Source organism: Gopherus evgoodei, unplaced genomic scaffold (assembly GCF_007399415.2).
Source record: "Gopherus evgoodei ecotype Sinaloan lineage unplaced genomic scaffold, rGopEvg1_v1.p scaffold_47_arrow_ctg1, whole genome shotgun sequence".
NCBI classification, from domain to species: domain Eukaryota; kingdom Metazoa; phylum Chordata; order Testudines; family Testudinidae; genus Gopherus; species Gopherus evgoodei.
Window position 1 is genome coordinate 1,792,727 of NW_022060068.1, and position 15,721 is coordinate 1,808,447.

The following is a 15,721-nucleotide window of genomic DNA, read 5'->3' on the forward strand; positions in this document are numbered from 1 at the left end:
CAGCTGCCAACTAGACATGGAGCCGTTGATCACTGCCCGTTGAGCCCGACAATCTAGCCAGCTTTCTATCCACCTTATAGTCCATTTATCCAGCCCATACTTCTCTAACTTGCTGGCAAGAATACTGTGGGAGACTGTATCAAAAGCTTTGCTAAAGTCAAGGAATAACACATCCACTGCTTTTCCCTCCTCCACAGAACCAGTTATCTCCTCATAGAAGGCAATTAGGTTAGTCAGGCATGAATTGCTCTTGGTGAATCCATGCTGACTGTTCCTGATCACTTTCCTCTCCTCTAAGTGCTTCAGAATTGATTCCTTGAGGACCTGCTCCATGATTTTTCCAGGGACTGAGGTGAGGCTGACTGGCCTAGTTCCCAGATCCTCCTTCCTTCCTTTTTTAAAGATGGGCACTACATTAGCCTTTTTCCAGTCATCGGAGACCTCCCCCGTTCGCCATGAGTTTTCAAAGATAACTTGGATTGCCAAGAGAATCTGTAGGTGGAAAATGGAAAGGAGCACAAATACTGGCAGACAAAATGTAAAAATAGAATTAGGAAGGCCAAAAAAGGATTTGAGGAACAGTTAATAAAAAATTGCTATTTTTGAGTTTTTAGCTAAGTACATCAGAAGCAGGAAGCCTTCTAAACAACCAGTGGGTCCACTGGACGATTGAGGTGCTAACGGTGACAGAGCTGAGGAACTGTCCCAAACTGAGGTATCATTAGAGGAGATTTTGGAGCAAATTGATAAATTAATCAACAATAAATCACCAGGACCAGATGGTAGCACTCAACAATTCTGAAGGAATTCAAATGTGAAACTTCAGAATCACTAACTGTAGTCTGTAACCTATCATTTAAATCAGCTTCTGTACCAGATGACTGGAGGATAGCTAATGTGATGCCAATTTTTAAAAAGGGCTCCAGAGGTGATCCCGGCAATTACAGGTCTGACTTCAGTACCGAGCAAACTGGTTGAAACTATAATAAAGAACAATATTGTCCGACATATAGATGAACATAATTTGTTGAGGAAGAGTCAACGTGGTTTTAATAAAGGGAAATCATGCCTCACCAATCTACTAGAATTCTTTGAGGGGGTCAACAAGCATGTGGACCAAGGCAATCCAGTGGATTTAGTGTACTTAGATTTTCAGAAAGCCTTTGACAAGGTCCTTAACCAAAGGCTCTTAAGCAAAGTAAGCTGTCATGGGATAAGAGGAAAGTTCTCTCATGGATTGGTAACCGGTTAAAAGATAGGAAACAAAGGGTAGGTATGAATGGTGAGTCTTCAGAATGGAGAGAAGTAAATAGTAGTGTCCCCTAGGGTTCGGTTCTGGGACCAGTGCAGTTCAAAATATTCATAAATGATCTGGAAAAAGGAGTAAACAGTGAGGTGGCAAAATTTGCAGATGATACAAAATTACTAAAGGCAGTTAAGACCCAGGCAGACTGCAAAGAGCTACAAAAGGATCTGTCAAAACTGGGTGACTGGGCAACAAAATGGCAGATGAAATTTAATGTTGATAAATGCAAAGTGATGCACATTGGAAAACATAATCCCAACTATACATATAAAATGAGGGGGTCTAAATTAGCTGTTACCACTAAAGAAAGAGTTCTTGGAGTCATTGAGGACAGTTCTCTGAAAACATCCACTCAATGTGCAGTGGCAGTCAAAAAAATGAACAGAATGCTGGGAAGAATTAAGAAAGGGATAGACAATGGGACAGAAAATATCATGTTGCCTCTATATAAATCCGTGGTATGCCCACATCTTGAATACAGTGTGCAGATGCGATCGCCCCATCTCAAAAAAGATACATTGGAATTGGAAAAGGTTCAGAAAAGGGCAACTAAAATGATTAGGGGTATGGAATGGCATCCGTATGAGAAGAGATGAATAAGACTTGGATTTTTCAGCTTGGAAAACAGATGGCGAAGGGGAGATATGATTGAGGTCTATAAAATCATGACTGGTGCAGAGAAAGTAGATAAGGAAATGTTGTTTACTACTTCTCATAACACAAGAACCAAATGAAATTAATAGACAGCAGGTTTAAAACAAACAAAAGGAAGTATTTCTTCACACAGCGCACAGTCAACCTGTGGAACTCCTTGCTGGAGGATGTTGTGAAGGCCAAGACCATAACAGGATTCAAAAAAGAACTAGATAAATTCACGGAGGACAGGTCGATCAGTGGCTATTAGCCAGGGATGGGGAGGGGTGGTGTCCCTGGCCTCTGTTGCCAGAAGCTGGGAATGGGCGACAGGGGATGGATCACTTGATGATTCCCTGTTCTGTTCACTCCCTCTGGGGCACCTGGCATTGGCCACTGTCGGTAGACAGGATACTGGGCTAGATGGGCCTTTGGTCGGACCCGGTATGGCCATTCTTATGTTCTTATGAAACATGACAAGCTCAAGAGGATAAGCAGCAAGCCTTTGATCCTGAGCCCACCTGTTAGAAGAAAAACAGGCTGACCCAGGGTGGATTGAGTGGACTGGCTTCTTTATTGTGGTACTTGTTCCCCTTGACCCAATTGTCGAGTAAGCCCTGGATTAGTTACAGCACACTCCTTTTATCCAGGTTAGTATGGAAATACCCACATTTACTACAACACCCCCCAAACCCTTCTTAAGTAATATGAACGCCCATACCATGAACATAATTATCCCTGCCCCGAGATACTGTTTACAACGAGGAGAAGGGAAGGGGGAGGGGTAGCACTTTATCTATCAAGCAAAGAGACAGAGCCTGCCCGTGCCTTCCTCCCTAATAACATGCTAGCGGTTACCCAGGTCTTTTACTTAATCCTTATGTACCCCAACACTACCCAGCCAGCGTCAAGCCCACCTAGGGCAGGAATCTGGAAAAGGCTCACAGGCGTGTTGCTAAATCTGCCCACTGGTTGTGTTTCTAAAATTATTAATTAATTAATTATTATTTATTTTGGGGAATGCGTGATGCTTCCCGGGGGTCCCCAGGGTTGTGAGGCACCTCGCTGCCACCTGCCCTTAGTGTGGGGACATCTTGTCTGTTCCTGCCATGGGTCAGCTCCCTGATACCACCAGCTACAGGCAACACAAGCACTCCCCTCTCAGCCTGTGCGAGCTCCGCTGTCCCTACACGGGTTAGCGATAGCCACACTCCAACCCCGAGTGTCCCCCCAGCGGTGTCCAGCCCCTGGTCCTCAGGACACTCACAGAAGTACCAGATCCGCTGTTCGCAAAGGACCAGAACACACCAATTTATTAGTTAGACCTTAGAACACAGCTCCACTTAACACACAGCGCTTAGATTTGTTTATACAGAAAGCAGGTACACGTGTATTTAACACGGAGCACAGATTGAAATGAAGCCAGCAGAAATACCGGAGACAAAGGGTTACACAGCAACTAAAATCTTAACACACATTCAAGAGCCTCAACTTAACTAACAAGATGCCTCTTTTCTAATAGGGTCCTGCTCACCCAAAGACCCTCTCATGGTGCGTTTCAACCAGGAAAACCGAGACCTTCCTTTCCTAAGGCCAAGCCCTTTGTCAGCTTGTCTCCCCAGATGAAGGATGCCAGGGCCTCTCTCTGCATCCCTAGAAATATTAGACCAGTCCTTTGTTCTTCACCTGCAAACAGGATTCCACCCCCTACCCCCCCCAGCTGTTCACCCCTTCCTGCGAATGCCTTCTCCTGAACTCCCCACAATCTCTTCATTAGCATTTGACTCCGTATGCAAACACACTCACTGTGACACACAGTGCACCATGGTCAGCTAGGGTGACACGTGTCTCCTGCCTCCTGTCTGGTGGAACCTGCTGTCAGGCATCTACCTCTGGGTGACCTGCCTTTAACTTCCAGGACATGGTTGCCAATATACACACCCCTCTCCTTACGTATTACCCGCACACACATCCCGCAATGGTTACAATGACCAGCGTGACACAAGCTTTCAGTAGACACTCTTTGGTGAACTAGAATGTAAATACAGTACCCAGGAGATCCCTGTAAACTTTGTGTACCCCTGGGCTCTCTGCCAGCTGGCACCAAGAGGTCCCTGGGTCACAGAATGTCCTCAAAGTATTTGGGGGGAAAAACTGGACACACGAATGTTTGCTTGGTGGGGTGGGATTGGGGCAGGGATGGGGGTAGCGTTTGGCGTTCAGCAAGGGAAAAGGACGTATTGAGGAGGTGGATAAATGGGGTGGGGGGAGGGCACGCACATGATCATTACAAGGCCGGAATGGCAGCTCTCTCCTACCAGCAACATTTCTCCTTCTGTTAAAAAAAACTTGGAAATTAAATGGCAGAAACGTCATTAACCCAGAGCTGAGGCTGCCCGGCGATAACTCGTGCCTTCCAGAATGTCAAGTGCAGCAAAACTCAAACTTCTGAAAACCAGGAAATACAGAGCTAAGTGAAATGCCCACACAACCTTAACTGTGCCCACTTTGAGCCATGCCCCAGTACACCCATGACCCAGACTCCGGCTCTGCCTTTGTGCGGTACTGAACACTCAATCTCAGCCCACGCCACAGAAAGAACATCACCGCTGCTAAATCTTACAGCCCTTTTTATCTCCCCCTAATGCACACGGTGCCTTCTGACAGCCTGCATTCCCTTACCCTGCATTAAACTCTCCAGCCACACTCATCTCTGAGCTCCCATGGCAAGAGGAGCCCTGGGCCTCACTAGTGACACCAGCCTGGCCAGCGCAGCAGTGAAACGAGGCATCCTGACTGTCCAAAGGTACACAGGCACCTCTTTCCTCTGATCACCCACATAGGGGCCGGGGGCGGGGGGGATGGACGGACGGACGCACAGATGGACGGACGCGCGCACACACATGCACGCACGCACACACACACTCTCTCTCTCTCTCTCTGTGACAAAGTGGGACTGTTCTTAATGTTTCCTCTGAATACTGTGTGGGTGCCTCAGTTTCCCCTATGCATTTCTTAAGTCTCCAGTGTGCATAAATGGCCGACACTTTGTATCCTGGCAACAAATAGCTGGGGCCCTCCCCCCCCCCCCCCACAAGGAAATAACTAAAGGTAAACAAAAAAAATCAGGTGACCTCCTGGCCCGGGAAAGTGACAAAGGCCAGAAAGGAGAGGCTGAAGGGGGTTTCAGTTTGGAGCTGGCTGGGGACGGGAAGTGAGGGCAGATGGGGTTGTCTGCCTCGCTGGGCCCCAGAATAAACCCGGCTAAGGTGTCTGGTTCTCTGTACCTACAAGCTCTGTGTTAGACCCTGTTCCTGTCATCGAATAAACCTCTGTGTTACTGGCTGGCTGAGAGTCACGTCTGTGAAGTGGGGGTGCAGAACCCGGTGGCTCCCCCAGGACCCCGCTGGGGTGGACTCGCTGTGGGAAGCGCATGGAGGGGCAGAGGATGCTGAATGCTCCAAGGAGAGACCCAGGAGGTGAAGCTGTGTGAGCTTCTTGCCCTGAACAAGTCTGCTCCAAGGGAGAGGAGGCTCCCCAAAGTCCTGACTGGCTTGGTGGGGAGCAGTTCCAGAGCATCGCCCGGGGACTCCTTCACACACGTGCGCATGTAGACAGTGATGAGTTCCCAAAATCCTAAGAACTGGTTCCCTACTGGGTCCTTGGCAGCAGGGGAGTCTTCACTCGCTCCGGGTTTTCAGTGGCAGATCCTTCACCCGGAGTGAGTGAAGGACCTGCCTCCGAAGTGCCACTGAAGACCCAGTAGGGAACCGTGCAGTGAGCACATGCCTGTCTCCCCACAACCGCCCACCCATCCGACCCCAACCCACGTCCTGCCTCCGACTGCCCCCCTCATCAACTCCCCCATCCTTGTCCCCTGACCACCTCCTCCCGAGACCCCCCACCCTAGCCAACTCGCCCCATTCCCTGTCCCCTGACTGCCCCAACCCCATCCACCACCACCCCAACAGACCCACGGGACTCCCATGCCTATCCAACACGCCCATTCCCTGTCCCCTGACCGCCCCTCCATAACCTCCGCTCCCTCCAACCGCTCCCTACCCCTTATCCAACCCCTCCTCCCCGCCCCGGCTGGCCCCCTTACCATGCTGCTGTGTAAGGATGCCGCACAGCCGCTGGAGCTTGCAGCCCCATTCCCTTACCCAGAGGTGAAAATAAGCTGGTGCACGGTACCGGGGTGGCCCGGCTTCCCCAGGGGGCAATTTACAGGGCCTGGGGCCCCCAGCAGGGGCTGGAGCCTCAGGCTCTTTAATTTGCCACCAAAGCCCCACTGCTGGAGCCCTGGGGTAGGGCTGCGGGGCTCTGGGGGCTATTTAAAAAGTCCGGGGCTCCTGTCGCTTCTACTGCCCCGGCCCTTTAAATAGCCACTGGAGCCCTGGAGTAGCAGGGGGCTCCAGCTGCCTCTGCCGCCCCGGTCCTTTAAATAGCCACTGGAGCCCCGCTACTACTCCAGGGCTCTGGCGGCTATTTAAAGGGATGGGGCAGTAGAAGCAGGGGAGCCCCAGGCTGTTTAAATAGCCCCCAGAGCACTGGGGTAGCAGGGCACTCCAGGGGCTATTTAATGGGCTGGGGCTCCAGCTGTCTCTGCCGCCCTGGTCCTTTAAATAGCCATTGGAGCCCCCCACTTTCCCCAGGGCTCTGGTGGCTCTGTGAGGGGGAGGAAGCGCAAGAGGGGCCTGGGAAGCCTCGGCCTCCCAACTGGGAGATCAGGCGGGCCAGACAGGACGGTCCAGCGGGCCAGATGTGGCCCACGGACAGGAGTTTGCCCAGCTGTCTGCCCCTTTAGGAACTGGTTCTACACTGGCTTCTAAATTTAGCAACCAGTTCTTGCAAACTGGTGCGAACTGGCTCCAGCTCACCACTGCATGCAGATCACCTTCTATCACAATCACAGATCTTCCAAGCTGGTCCAATTTATTCCTTCACCCTAGCAACGCCTACCACAGGGATTACAGCTGCAGTGCATACAGATAATTCCCAGTGGCTATTGCCAGCTCCAGCGGGCAGAGTTAAGGTTGCGAGGGCATTTACCTGAACTCGCTATCTCCCGGCATTTGCAAGATTCAGTTTTGCTGAACTGACTTTCTTGAAGAGCGCAAGGTATCTCCAGGCATCTTAACGCTGGGTAGTGACATAGCCACGTAATCTCTCTGTGTGTGTGTATAGTTAGTCAATATGAAGAGCAGCGCTGACTGGCACACATATATGTTACACAGTAGGTGAGTGCAGGGCGGGAAGATTCTGAGTCTCAGGTCTGGCCCAGCTGACCCTTTCGCTCTGTTATTGACCCATGTCTGCCAATAACACTCTGATTCTGTCTCTCCCCAGCGAATGTGACTCTGGATCCAGACACGGCACATCCTGAGCTCATCCTGTCTGAAGATAGGATAAGCGTGAGCCGGGGACACAAGAGCCAGATGTTGCCTTACAAACTGCAGAGATTTGATTATTTGCTCAGTGTGCTGGGCTCTGAGGGCTTCAATTCGGGGAAACATTCCTGGCAGGTGAAGGTGGAGGGAGGGACAGCCGCAGACTGGGCTGTGGGGGTAGCTAGACAGTCTGTGCAGAGGAATGGAGAGGTTGGTTTTACTCCCGAGGAGGGGGTCTGGGTGGTGCAGAAATGGGGCAGTGCCAGAGACTATCGGGCTCAAACCTTCCCCGTCACCCGCCTGTCCTTGAGTAGAGATCCCAGCAGGATCCGGGTCTCTCTGGACTATGAAGCGGGGTTGGTGGCATTTAATTATGCTGATAATCTGGCCCCGATCTTCACTTTCCCACGGGCCTCTTTCAATGGGGAGAAAATCTTCCCTTTCTTCTGGATCTGGGGTACAGGATTCAAGCTGAGCCTGCATCCCTGAGAGGCAGGGTAGCCCAGGGCTCTGTCAGTACCTTAGAGAGCAGGCTAGATAAACCCGTCTCACGGTCTGGCAGTGACTGCCCAGTCTGCTTGTTCTCATGCTGTATGGTTCTGTAGGATTATATCAGAGAACAGGGTCAGAGAAAGGTGGGAGGGGGAGAAAAAGTACCTCCGGGGAGTGGGGAGGGAGGGGATGGGAGAGGGGAACTGGGGCTTGGAGTAGGTGGGGTGGGAAGGAGGATGGATAACACTGAACAGCTAGAAAGGGGAGGGGCACAGACCTTGAGATGAGGGTTTAGTACTTCTCGTGGAGTCACTGGGGGCTTGTCTACACTTCAAAAGCTGCACCAGTGCAGCTGTGCTGCTGTAGCGCTTTAGTGAAGACGTTACTCTGGGATAGCGTCTCCCATCAGCGTGGTGACTCCACTCCCCGAGAGGCGGTAGCTATGTCGGCAGGAGACGCTCTCCCATCTACACAGGGGTCAGGTCGGTGTAACTGCGTCGCTCGGGGGGGTTCACACGTAGTTATACCCATGTGAATTTGCAGGGCCCACCTGGCCTGAGAGTCTCTGTCCCAGGACAGGCTCCTTGGCCGGAGCCTGCTCAACGCACCAGTGCACGTGACAGAAACGAGCCCTTAGAATGAGTCTGTGGGAGGTTCTGGCTGGACCCCGCCCGGGCGCGGAGGCTGGAAAGGAAAGCTGAGGGGTCTGCAGGCAGGGCCAGAATGCCATTGGCAGAGCGATTCCCACCCCGTCCTAGAGCCACTGCGGCTGGAAGCTCAGCTGCAGAATGGGCATCAGGAGCTCTGCCCTTTGCGCCCTGTGCAGGTCTTGGCCAGAACCCCCCATGGTACTCACTGCCTGAAAGGGAGGAAGTAAAACCAGGGCCATCGCCCTGCATCTCCACCCCCTCTTCCTGTACAGGGCACAGGCCCTGGCAGCTCACTGCACCGTCTCCACGTGCCCATCAGGGGTTTCTAGCTCATCACATACAATTGCCCCACTTGCAGCATGGGGCAAGGTGTAGCCAGTTAGTTCATTTTATTATCCATGTATGGTTGTGCTGTGTGATGTAATGATTAACTCAGATGCTAAATTACTTCTAATGAAGGTATGCTAACTAGATTTAGGGTGTAGGATTATAGAAGTATCAGAGTGATAAGTAGCATTAGGTATATACGTGCAGCATGGCTGAAATGCAAGGCCTGCAGGCTGAGGCCTGTCAGATTTCAGCTTAGCCATACTAGGCCATAGGTTTAAGAATGCCTGACATGAGTTAAGTGACCAAAGATTGACCCTACGCCAGTAAGATCACAATACTACTGGAAAGATGTGCCAACAGGTGATGTTGCGGAAAATCAACTGCAATGCACCGTCCAAGATCACGAGATACCTTATTGTAACATCATTCACAACACGTGTCCTGGACGCAGGGTACATGTTGTGCCTAGATGCTAATGAAAATAAGAGGGACTACAGACAACCTGTGAAAAATAGGGCACCCCAATATTTATGGAGTGAGGAAATACAGATAAGGAAAAAAGAGGGTTGACACCTTCATGCAAATGCATAGTGTGTTAGATGTAGTCAAAATTACAATATAGAAGCGGGTTTGCAGACTGAGTGAAATTGGGAGTACCCAAGGGAAAATTCCCAGCAGGAGCCATTTCTCTACTGATGTCTAGTTGGTGAGGAATCCATCAGACTCTAAGAATATCTTTAAGGATGTGAGTATGACTATATTTATAACTTGTACATGGATATTCGTAGGGTTTAGATATGCTTGATGTGACGCATGGCTAGAAAGGGTTAAACATCCTGCAAAATAACCCTGCAAAGACATGTGGGGAGATAATGTTGGTGTTTTATGTATTTACTTATGTCTGAGTAGGGTCGACAATGTAATCAACAGTCCTGTCTATGCTGTATTCTGATAGTTCAGAGATCAAAAGAACATCCTAGCATGTAAACGAATTGTAAACACGGGATATCTCGGTATTCATCGCTCATTGAAATGCACTGTGAATGGTGGAGGAACCAGCAAATGGCCTTATCTTAATTTGTATAGCTAATTTGTATAGGATGGACCTCCTTCAAAGTCATCCTAATGACCTTTTGTTCCCTGAGGAAATCCCAACTTGCCAAAAGAGGACGTGAAATTGTCTAAAAGATCCTTGGGTCCTGATTCTGAAATCTCAGATCTGCTTAGACTTCATCAGGGGAAGTTTGAGTCTCAAGACAGAGGTCCCAGTTATGCTGGTGCACCCTGAATATGAGATTTGGACTCTAACCCATGACCTGAATTCTAAAGGAACTCTTTGCAACTACAAAGCTCACCATCTTGGCTATGGATCTGAATCTCAATGGACTGAACTCATGTCTGTATGTACATTGATCTTTTAACCTCACTCTCTCTCTTTCGTTTTTTTAATAAATCTTAGTTTAGTTAATAAGAACTGGCTGCAGCATGTGTTTGGGCAAGATCTGAAACATTCGTTAACCTGGGAGGTGATGTGTCTGATCCTTTGGGATTGGTTGAACCTTTTCTTTTAGACGATGAAATAAGATTTACAGAAATTTTCATCATATTTGATGTGGGTACCTGGATGGAGGCCTGAGGCTGGGCACTCTAAGGGAGCTGTGTTGTTTGGACTCCTGAGTAACCACTGAGGTAATACAGAAGCTGTTCTGTGCTGGTTTGGTAAATCTAAGTACTGGAATATCCACCAGCGTTTGGGGGTTTGGCTGCCCCATTCTTTGCACTTCACCCTAATTGAGTGACCACAGCTCCCCGATCACATTTGGGTAAATATAACCTTGCTTGTGACTCTAAGAAAACTTGTAATACAGACTAGCTATGGTACTTGTGAATGTGTGTGTCACCCTCCATGGTCTTCACGTGTTCCTAGAGGCTCTAAATCTGAAGCAGGTAGCAGAGGTGACTGTCCCTCTGTTGATCTCGACACTGTGGCAACCAGAGCCGAACCCAGGGCGATGTAGGATCACGTCACTACATTTATTCTAAATTAAATAAAAGGCGACAAAAGGCAGAACCCTGCCCCAGGATCAGCCACTACCATTGTGCTACAATGATTACTCACGTCTTCTCTCTGGGTTGCTCAGGGGTGTTTATATCCTACTGCAAACATGCCAGTCTCTTGCACTAAGGAATGCAAAGTTCTTTAACAGCAGAAATGGCAGGACTCCCGCTGTCAGCCCCGTGCATGGCGGGGCTCCCGCTGTCAGCTCTGGGCAGCTGCCAGTTGTAGCAAAATGTCTGGTTATCAAAAAAATTAGCAGGCATAACATAATACTTGAGTGTTTATATTTGTCCAGCAAATTTTTCTTAAACAAATAGTCTCCTCTGGCTTTTCCATCTTACTGCATTTAATAAAGGTCCAGTATTATTTTTCTGCAATTTTCCTTGTCTTGTCTGCAACTCAGCCGCAATTATTTGATAATCATCCCGCGATTCAAGTAGGGCCTCAACTATAAGTGTTTTCTTTTTTCCTTCTGTGTTAGTGGCTCCTGGTTGTTGGCTTAGACATGTATTTTTGATTTTTTCTTTTACTCCATCACGATAGTTTTCAGGGTGCCCACCCAGTTAATGGATATAAGTTCTGATTATTGCAGATTCAATATGGATCTCACAGTTTTGGGGTGCAGAGTGTGAATCCTTGTAGCACTGTTCAAACTGCCATGAAGTCACGTCTCTCTCTCCTGCTGATCCCATGTCATGTGTCAAGTATCAGAGGGTAGCCGTGTTAGTCTGGATCTGTAAAAGCAGCAAAGAATCCTGTGGCACCTTATAGACTAACAGACGTTTTGGAGCATGAGCTTTCGTGGGTGAATACCCACTTCTGAGGAATGGATCTGAGGAAGTGGGTATTCACCCACGAAAGCTCATGCTCCAAAACGTCTGTTAGTCTATAAGGTGCCACAGGATTCTTTGCTGCTTTTACATGTCATGTGGAGGATCGTCAGCAGCTAGCGTTAGAAGAGCTGTTGGAACAATCCACTCAGCCCATTATTCCTACTGTAGACGAGCAGACTCACACCTGTGGTGCTCCTGCTGGCGAGTCCTGGGAATTAGCTCTTTTTCCAGCCAGGAGCACCCTCTGCAGGCTGGTGATCTGCCTGTCCTCTGGTCCCCATGTCCCTTTTACCTGGGGTGCCACCCCCTGGTAGTAACCCCTCAGTCTTAGGGTCTCCCCTCCCCAGGGAACCACCACCTACTATTCCCACCTCACCTCAGTATATGGCTACTGCCAGTCATTGTCTAGCCCCCACGCCCTGGGGCAGACTGCAGTATCAGCCACTCATCCCTGGCAAGGAGGGTTTGGACCTGCTGCCTTAGCCTACCCCTGGGCTGCCCTCTGCAACCCCCAGTACCTGTTGGCCTTATGCTAGGCCACAGCCTGGGGCTTTCCAGGCTGGAGCTCCCCAGCTCCTCTACCTTTCTCCAGCCCTGCTCCACTCAGGTATGCTGCTCAGGTCCCTGCAGCCAAGCCCTTCTCCCTCTACAGGCAGAGCGAGACTGTTTGCACCTGGCTTCCCTGGCCTTTATATACAGGCCAGCTGTGGCCACTTCCCCAGTCAGCCCTGCTTTTAGAGCTGCAGCTTTCAAGCCTTGCCAGGCCTCTTTTTAAACCCCTCAGGGCAGGTGTATGGGGCTCTCCAGACCTTGTACTCCCTGGTGCGTACTACAGGAGGTGAAGGCTGCTTTGCCACCCGCCGCTCAGGCCTACCTCGACCGGGTCCTGTGAGAAGGCACACCCCGCCCACCCTCCACCCCAGGCCCTCCAGACCTTTTCATTGGGCCCCTGCCCCTTCTCCGCAAGCCACTTCCAAACCGCGCCAAGGACACATCTCTACACGCTCGTGCTCCACACCCTTCACTTTCTCACCCTTGTGTCCCGCCCTGACACAAAGTGGCGGGACCTCCTGCCACCTCTCAAGGGTGAGGAGCCCCGGTAGGCCAGCCTATACTGTACCCTGGTCCCAAGGCCCACTGGGGATGTCAGGTGGCGGCTCCTTCATGGGGCTGTGAGCACGGGCGTGTATTGGGCGCAGTTTACCCCTGTCCCAGACACCTGCCCCTTCTGCGGCGTGAGGGAGACCCTGGCGCATGTTTATTTAGAGTGCGCCAGGTTGTAGCCCCTATACCGGCTCCTCACCAATATACGGTTACGTTTCTGGCTGCACTTTTCCCCTCACCTTCTTCTCTATGCACTCCCTATCCGTGGCCCCACAAAATCGCGGGACCTCCTGGTCAACCTCCTCCCTTGCCCTGGCTAAAATGACCATCAACGCAACCAGGGAGAGGAGGTTGGCCAATGGAGGCTCCTGTGACTGTGGGGCTTGTTTCTGGTCCTTAGTCCGTTCACGTATCTGGGCGGAGTTCCTCTGGGCAGCGTCCACTGGCTCCCTTGACGCCTTCGAGGAGCAGCGGGCACTGTCTGGGGTTCTCTGCTCAGTGTCCCTGTCAGGCTCCCTTCTTATGACCCTCTGACCGCACTCCTGTCCCTGTTCTTTTATTAGTTGTCCCCCAAAATCAGTTGGGTTTTGAGGTCCTATAGATCCTCCCTTTAGGCTGGGGAGGGATCTGTTAGCAGTGGGTGGGCTTCCGTCCGCTCACTCCCCAGAAACCCAATAGGTACAGGGAGCGCCCTGTGTCCTCGGCAGGGCTGGCTCTAGCCATTTCACCGCCCCAAGCACGGCGGCACGTCGCGGGGGGCGCTCTGCTGCTCGTCGGTCCCGCGGCTCCAGTGGACCTCCCGCAGACATGGCTGCGGAGGGTCCGCTGGTACCGTGGCTCCGGTGGACCTCCTGCAGGCGAGCCACGGGACCAGCAGACCCTCCGCAGGCATGCCTGCGGGAAGTCCATCCGCACCGCCTGCCGCCCTCCCGGCAACTGGCAGAGTGCTCCCCGCAGCATGCGACCCCAAGCACGCGCCGGGTGTGCTGGGGCCTGGAGCTGGCCCTGGTCCTCGGGCTGCCCTGCTGGCTGGAGCTCCTTCTCCCTCCCTTCCTGGGCTGCTGCTGCTGCTGCTGGCTGGAGTGCTCCTTCCCTGGACTGCTGCTGCTGCTGCCACTGCTGCTGAGCGAGGGGTGGGGGGGCCTTGCTGGCCAGCCCCCTCTCCCCCACCTCTGGAGGGAGAAGCCAGGACCCCACCAGCACCACTGCTGTTACCACCTGGGAGGGGTCCTTCCTGCCTGGCCACCAGGGTTGCTGGAGCTGCTGCTGCTGCTGGCGCTGTGTTTGCCTGGGGAGCTGCTGGAGCCTGGAGGAGGCAGAGGACTGAGAAGACCACGAGCTGCTGGGGGAGCGCACAGGACTCGAGACCACCGTGGAGGTGGCCATCAAAGTCTGAGTAACTCTCTAACTGTGCTCTAGTGGTGGGGGTTTAGACTGTGTTTGGGGTGATCAGTGTGGTTCTGGCCCAGTTCTGCTTAGCATCTCAATTCAGCTTAGCAATAACACAGCAAGGCCTGCTGGTTAATTTACTGGCTGGGGCAGACAGGCCAGCACAGACGTCTGTGTGACCTTGCTAGACAAGAGAATGCTTGTAGAGGCTGGGAAAGGAAAATGCTTACAGACACTTTTTAAAGTAACAGGTATTTATTCTTTTTCGGACTAAGCATGAAGTTATCAAGAAGTACCAGTTCTTTGTTTTGTAGGCTGGGAACAAATGCTGGGAAGGTGCAGTGATGACGCGACGTCAGTGATGACGCGATGGAATAGCCAATAAAAAGCAGCTTGAATTTGTGAAGGGGGGGCTGGCTCTGTATGGAGTGAGATGGGCAGTTCTCTGTTGTATGACATGCTACAATAAAGAACTTGATAGTCGGATTCTTGCTGCTCGTTGCCTGTCTCTTTGCGGTCGGACAACAAAACCTGAGCCGTCTGGGATAAAAGAGATCCCCGACACTGGGGACACGGGGTGCAGTGTGGAGCCTGCCCCCTGGTCCATCTGTGTCCCCCCACAAGCCCCACCACCACCACTGCCCCCTCTACCACCCCCACAGACCACTTGCCATCTGCCTCAGTTCCTGCCTCTGGGACTCAGCTGCTCGCCTGGCCTGCCAGGCCTTGCCACCGTTTGGGCCTGCAGCAGCAGCCAGCCAAACACTGACTTTGCACAAGTGCTCGTGGGTGCACGCACCCGACCCCCCTCGGACTGACCCCTTCCGCTCTGCAACAGGCCCCCTGGCTTTGCCCTTTGCTGCCTGCCCCATTTACCTCTCGTTGCCTTTTGCCCCAACCCCCAGCTTCAGTTTGTTTGCCTGCCCCGCCCGTCTCCCTTTGCAGCTTTGTTTGTCCCGCCCCAGCCCTGAAGCTAGCCCCTTGCTCCCTCTGCCCCGCTCCCAGCCTGGTTGCTCCCCTCCCCCTACGGCCCCTTCGCCCTGTTCGGCCCCTTCCCTCGTGCGCCCATGCCCCCTTCAGCACGCTTGTGTCCCTCCTCTGTTTGAGTTTGCCCCATTACACTGCACCCCCGATTGCTGTTGTACCCCTGCCCTCCCCTAGTGCAGCTAGAGGAGCCGGATTTCAATCCCGTGTCGGTGACTGACTCCCCCCCGCAAGTCCTTGATAGTCCCTTATCTGCGCCCCCCACATCTTGGCACCCTCCCCCCCTGCCCACAGCCTAGCGGGGAGGAGTGGTTGACCTGCTTCCCCTCCCCCTTCCCTTCCTCCGGTGTTTCCCCTCCCTCCCTACTCACCATGGCAGGAGACGCGGCGGGTGGGACCCCTGGGACAACCCTTGTCCCCCCTGCCCTGCCTGCACCCCGACAACCGCTCTAGTCTCTACCTCAACCGCCGCTGCCGGACCACCTGCCACCGCTCCCGCTGAGGTGCCAGCAGCGGCGGGTGACGGGGTGATCTCAGCTGCTGCCACGTCC

At 52.1% G+C, this 15,721-nt stretch overlaps 1 protein-coding gene across 4 annotated transcripts in view; it reads left to right on the forward strand.

The window, feature by feature from the left end:
- Positions 1-7,993, forward strand: part of LOC115642919 (stonustoxin subunit alpha-like) — a 40,202-nt gene extending 32,209 nt beyond the window's left edge. For 2 of the 4 annotated variants that reach the window (XM_030546590.1, XM_030546591.1), the window contains one exon: positions 7,289-7,993. In XM_030546590.1, the coding sequence (XP_030402450.1) occupies positions 7,289-7,818 (530 nt within the window). In that variant the 3' untranslated portion in view covers positions 7,819-7,993. Of the gene's footprint in view, positions 1-3,461; positions 4,092-7,288 lie in introns of those variants that run through there. The other 2 variants (XM_030546594.1, XM_030546593.1) reach the window with 2 other exon arrangements.
- Positions 7,994-15,721: the final 7,728 nt, after the last annotated feature.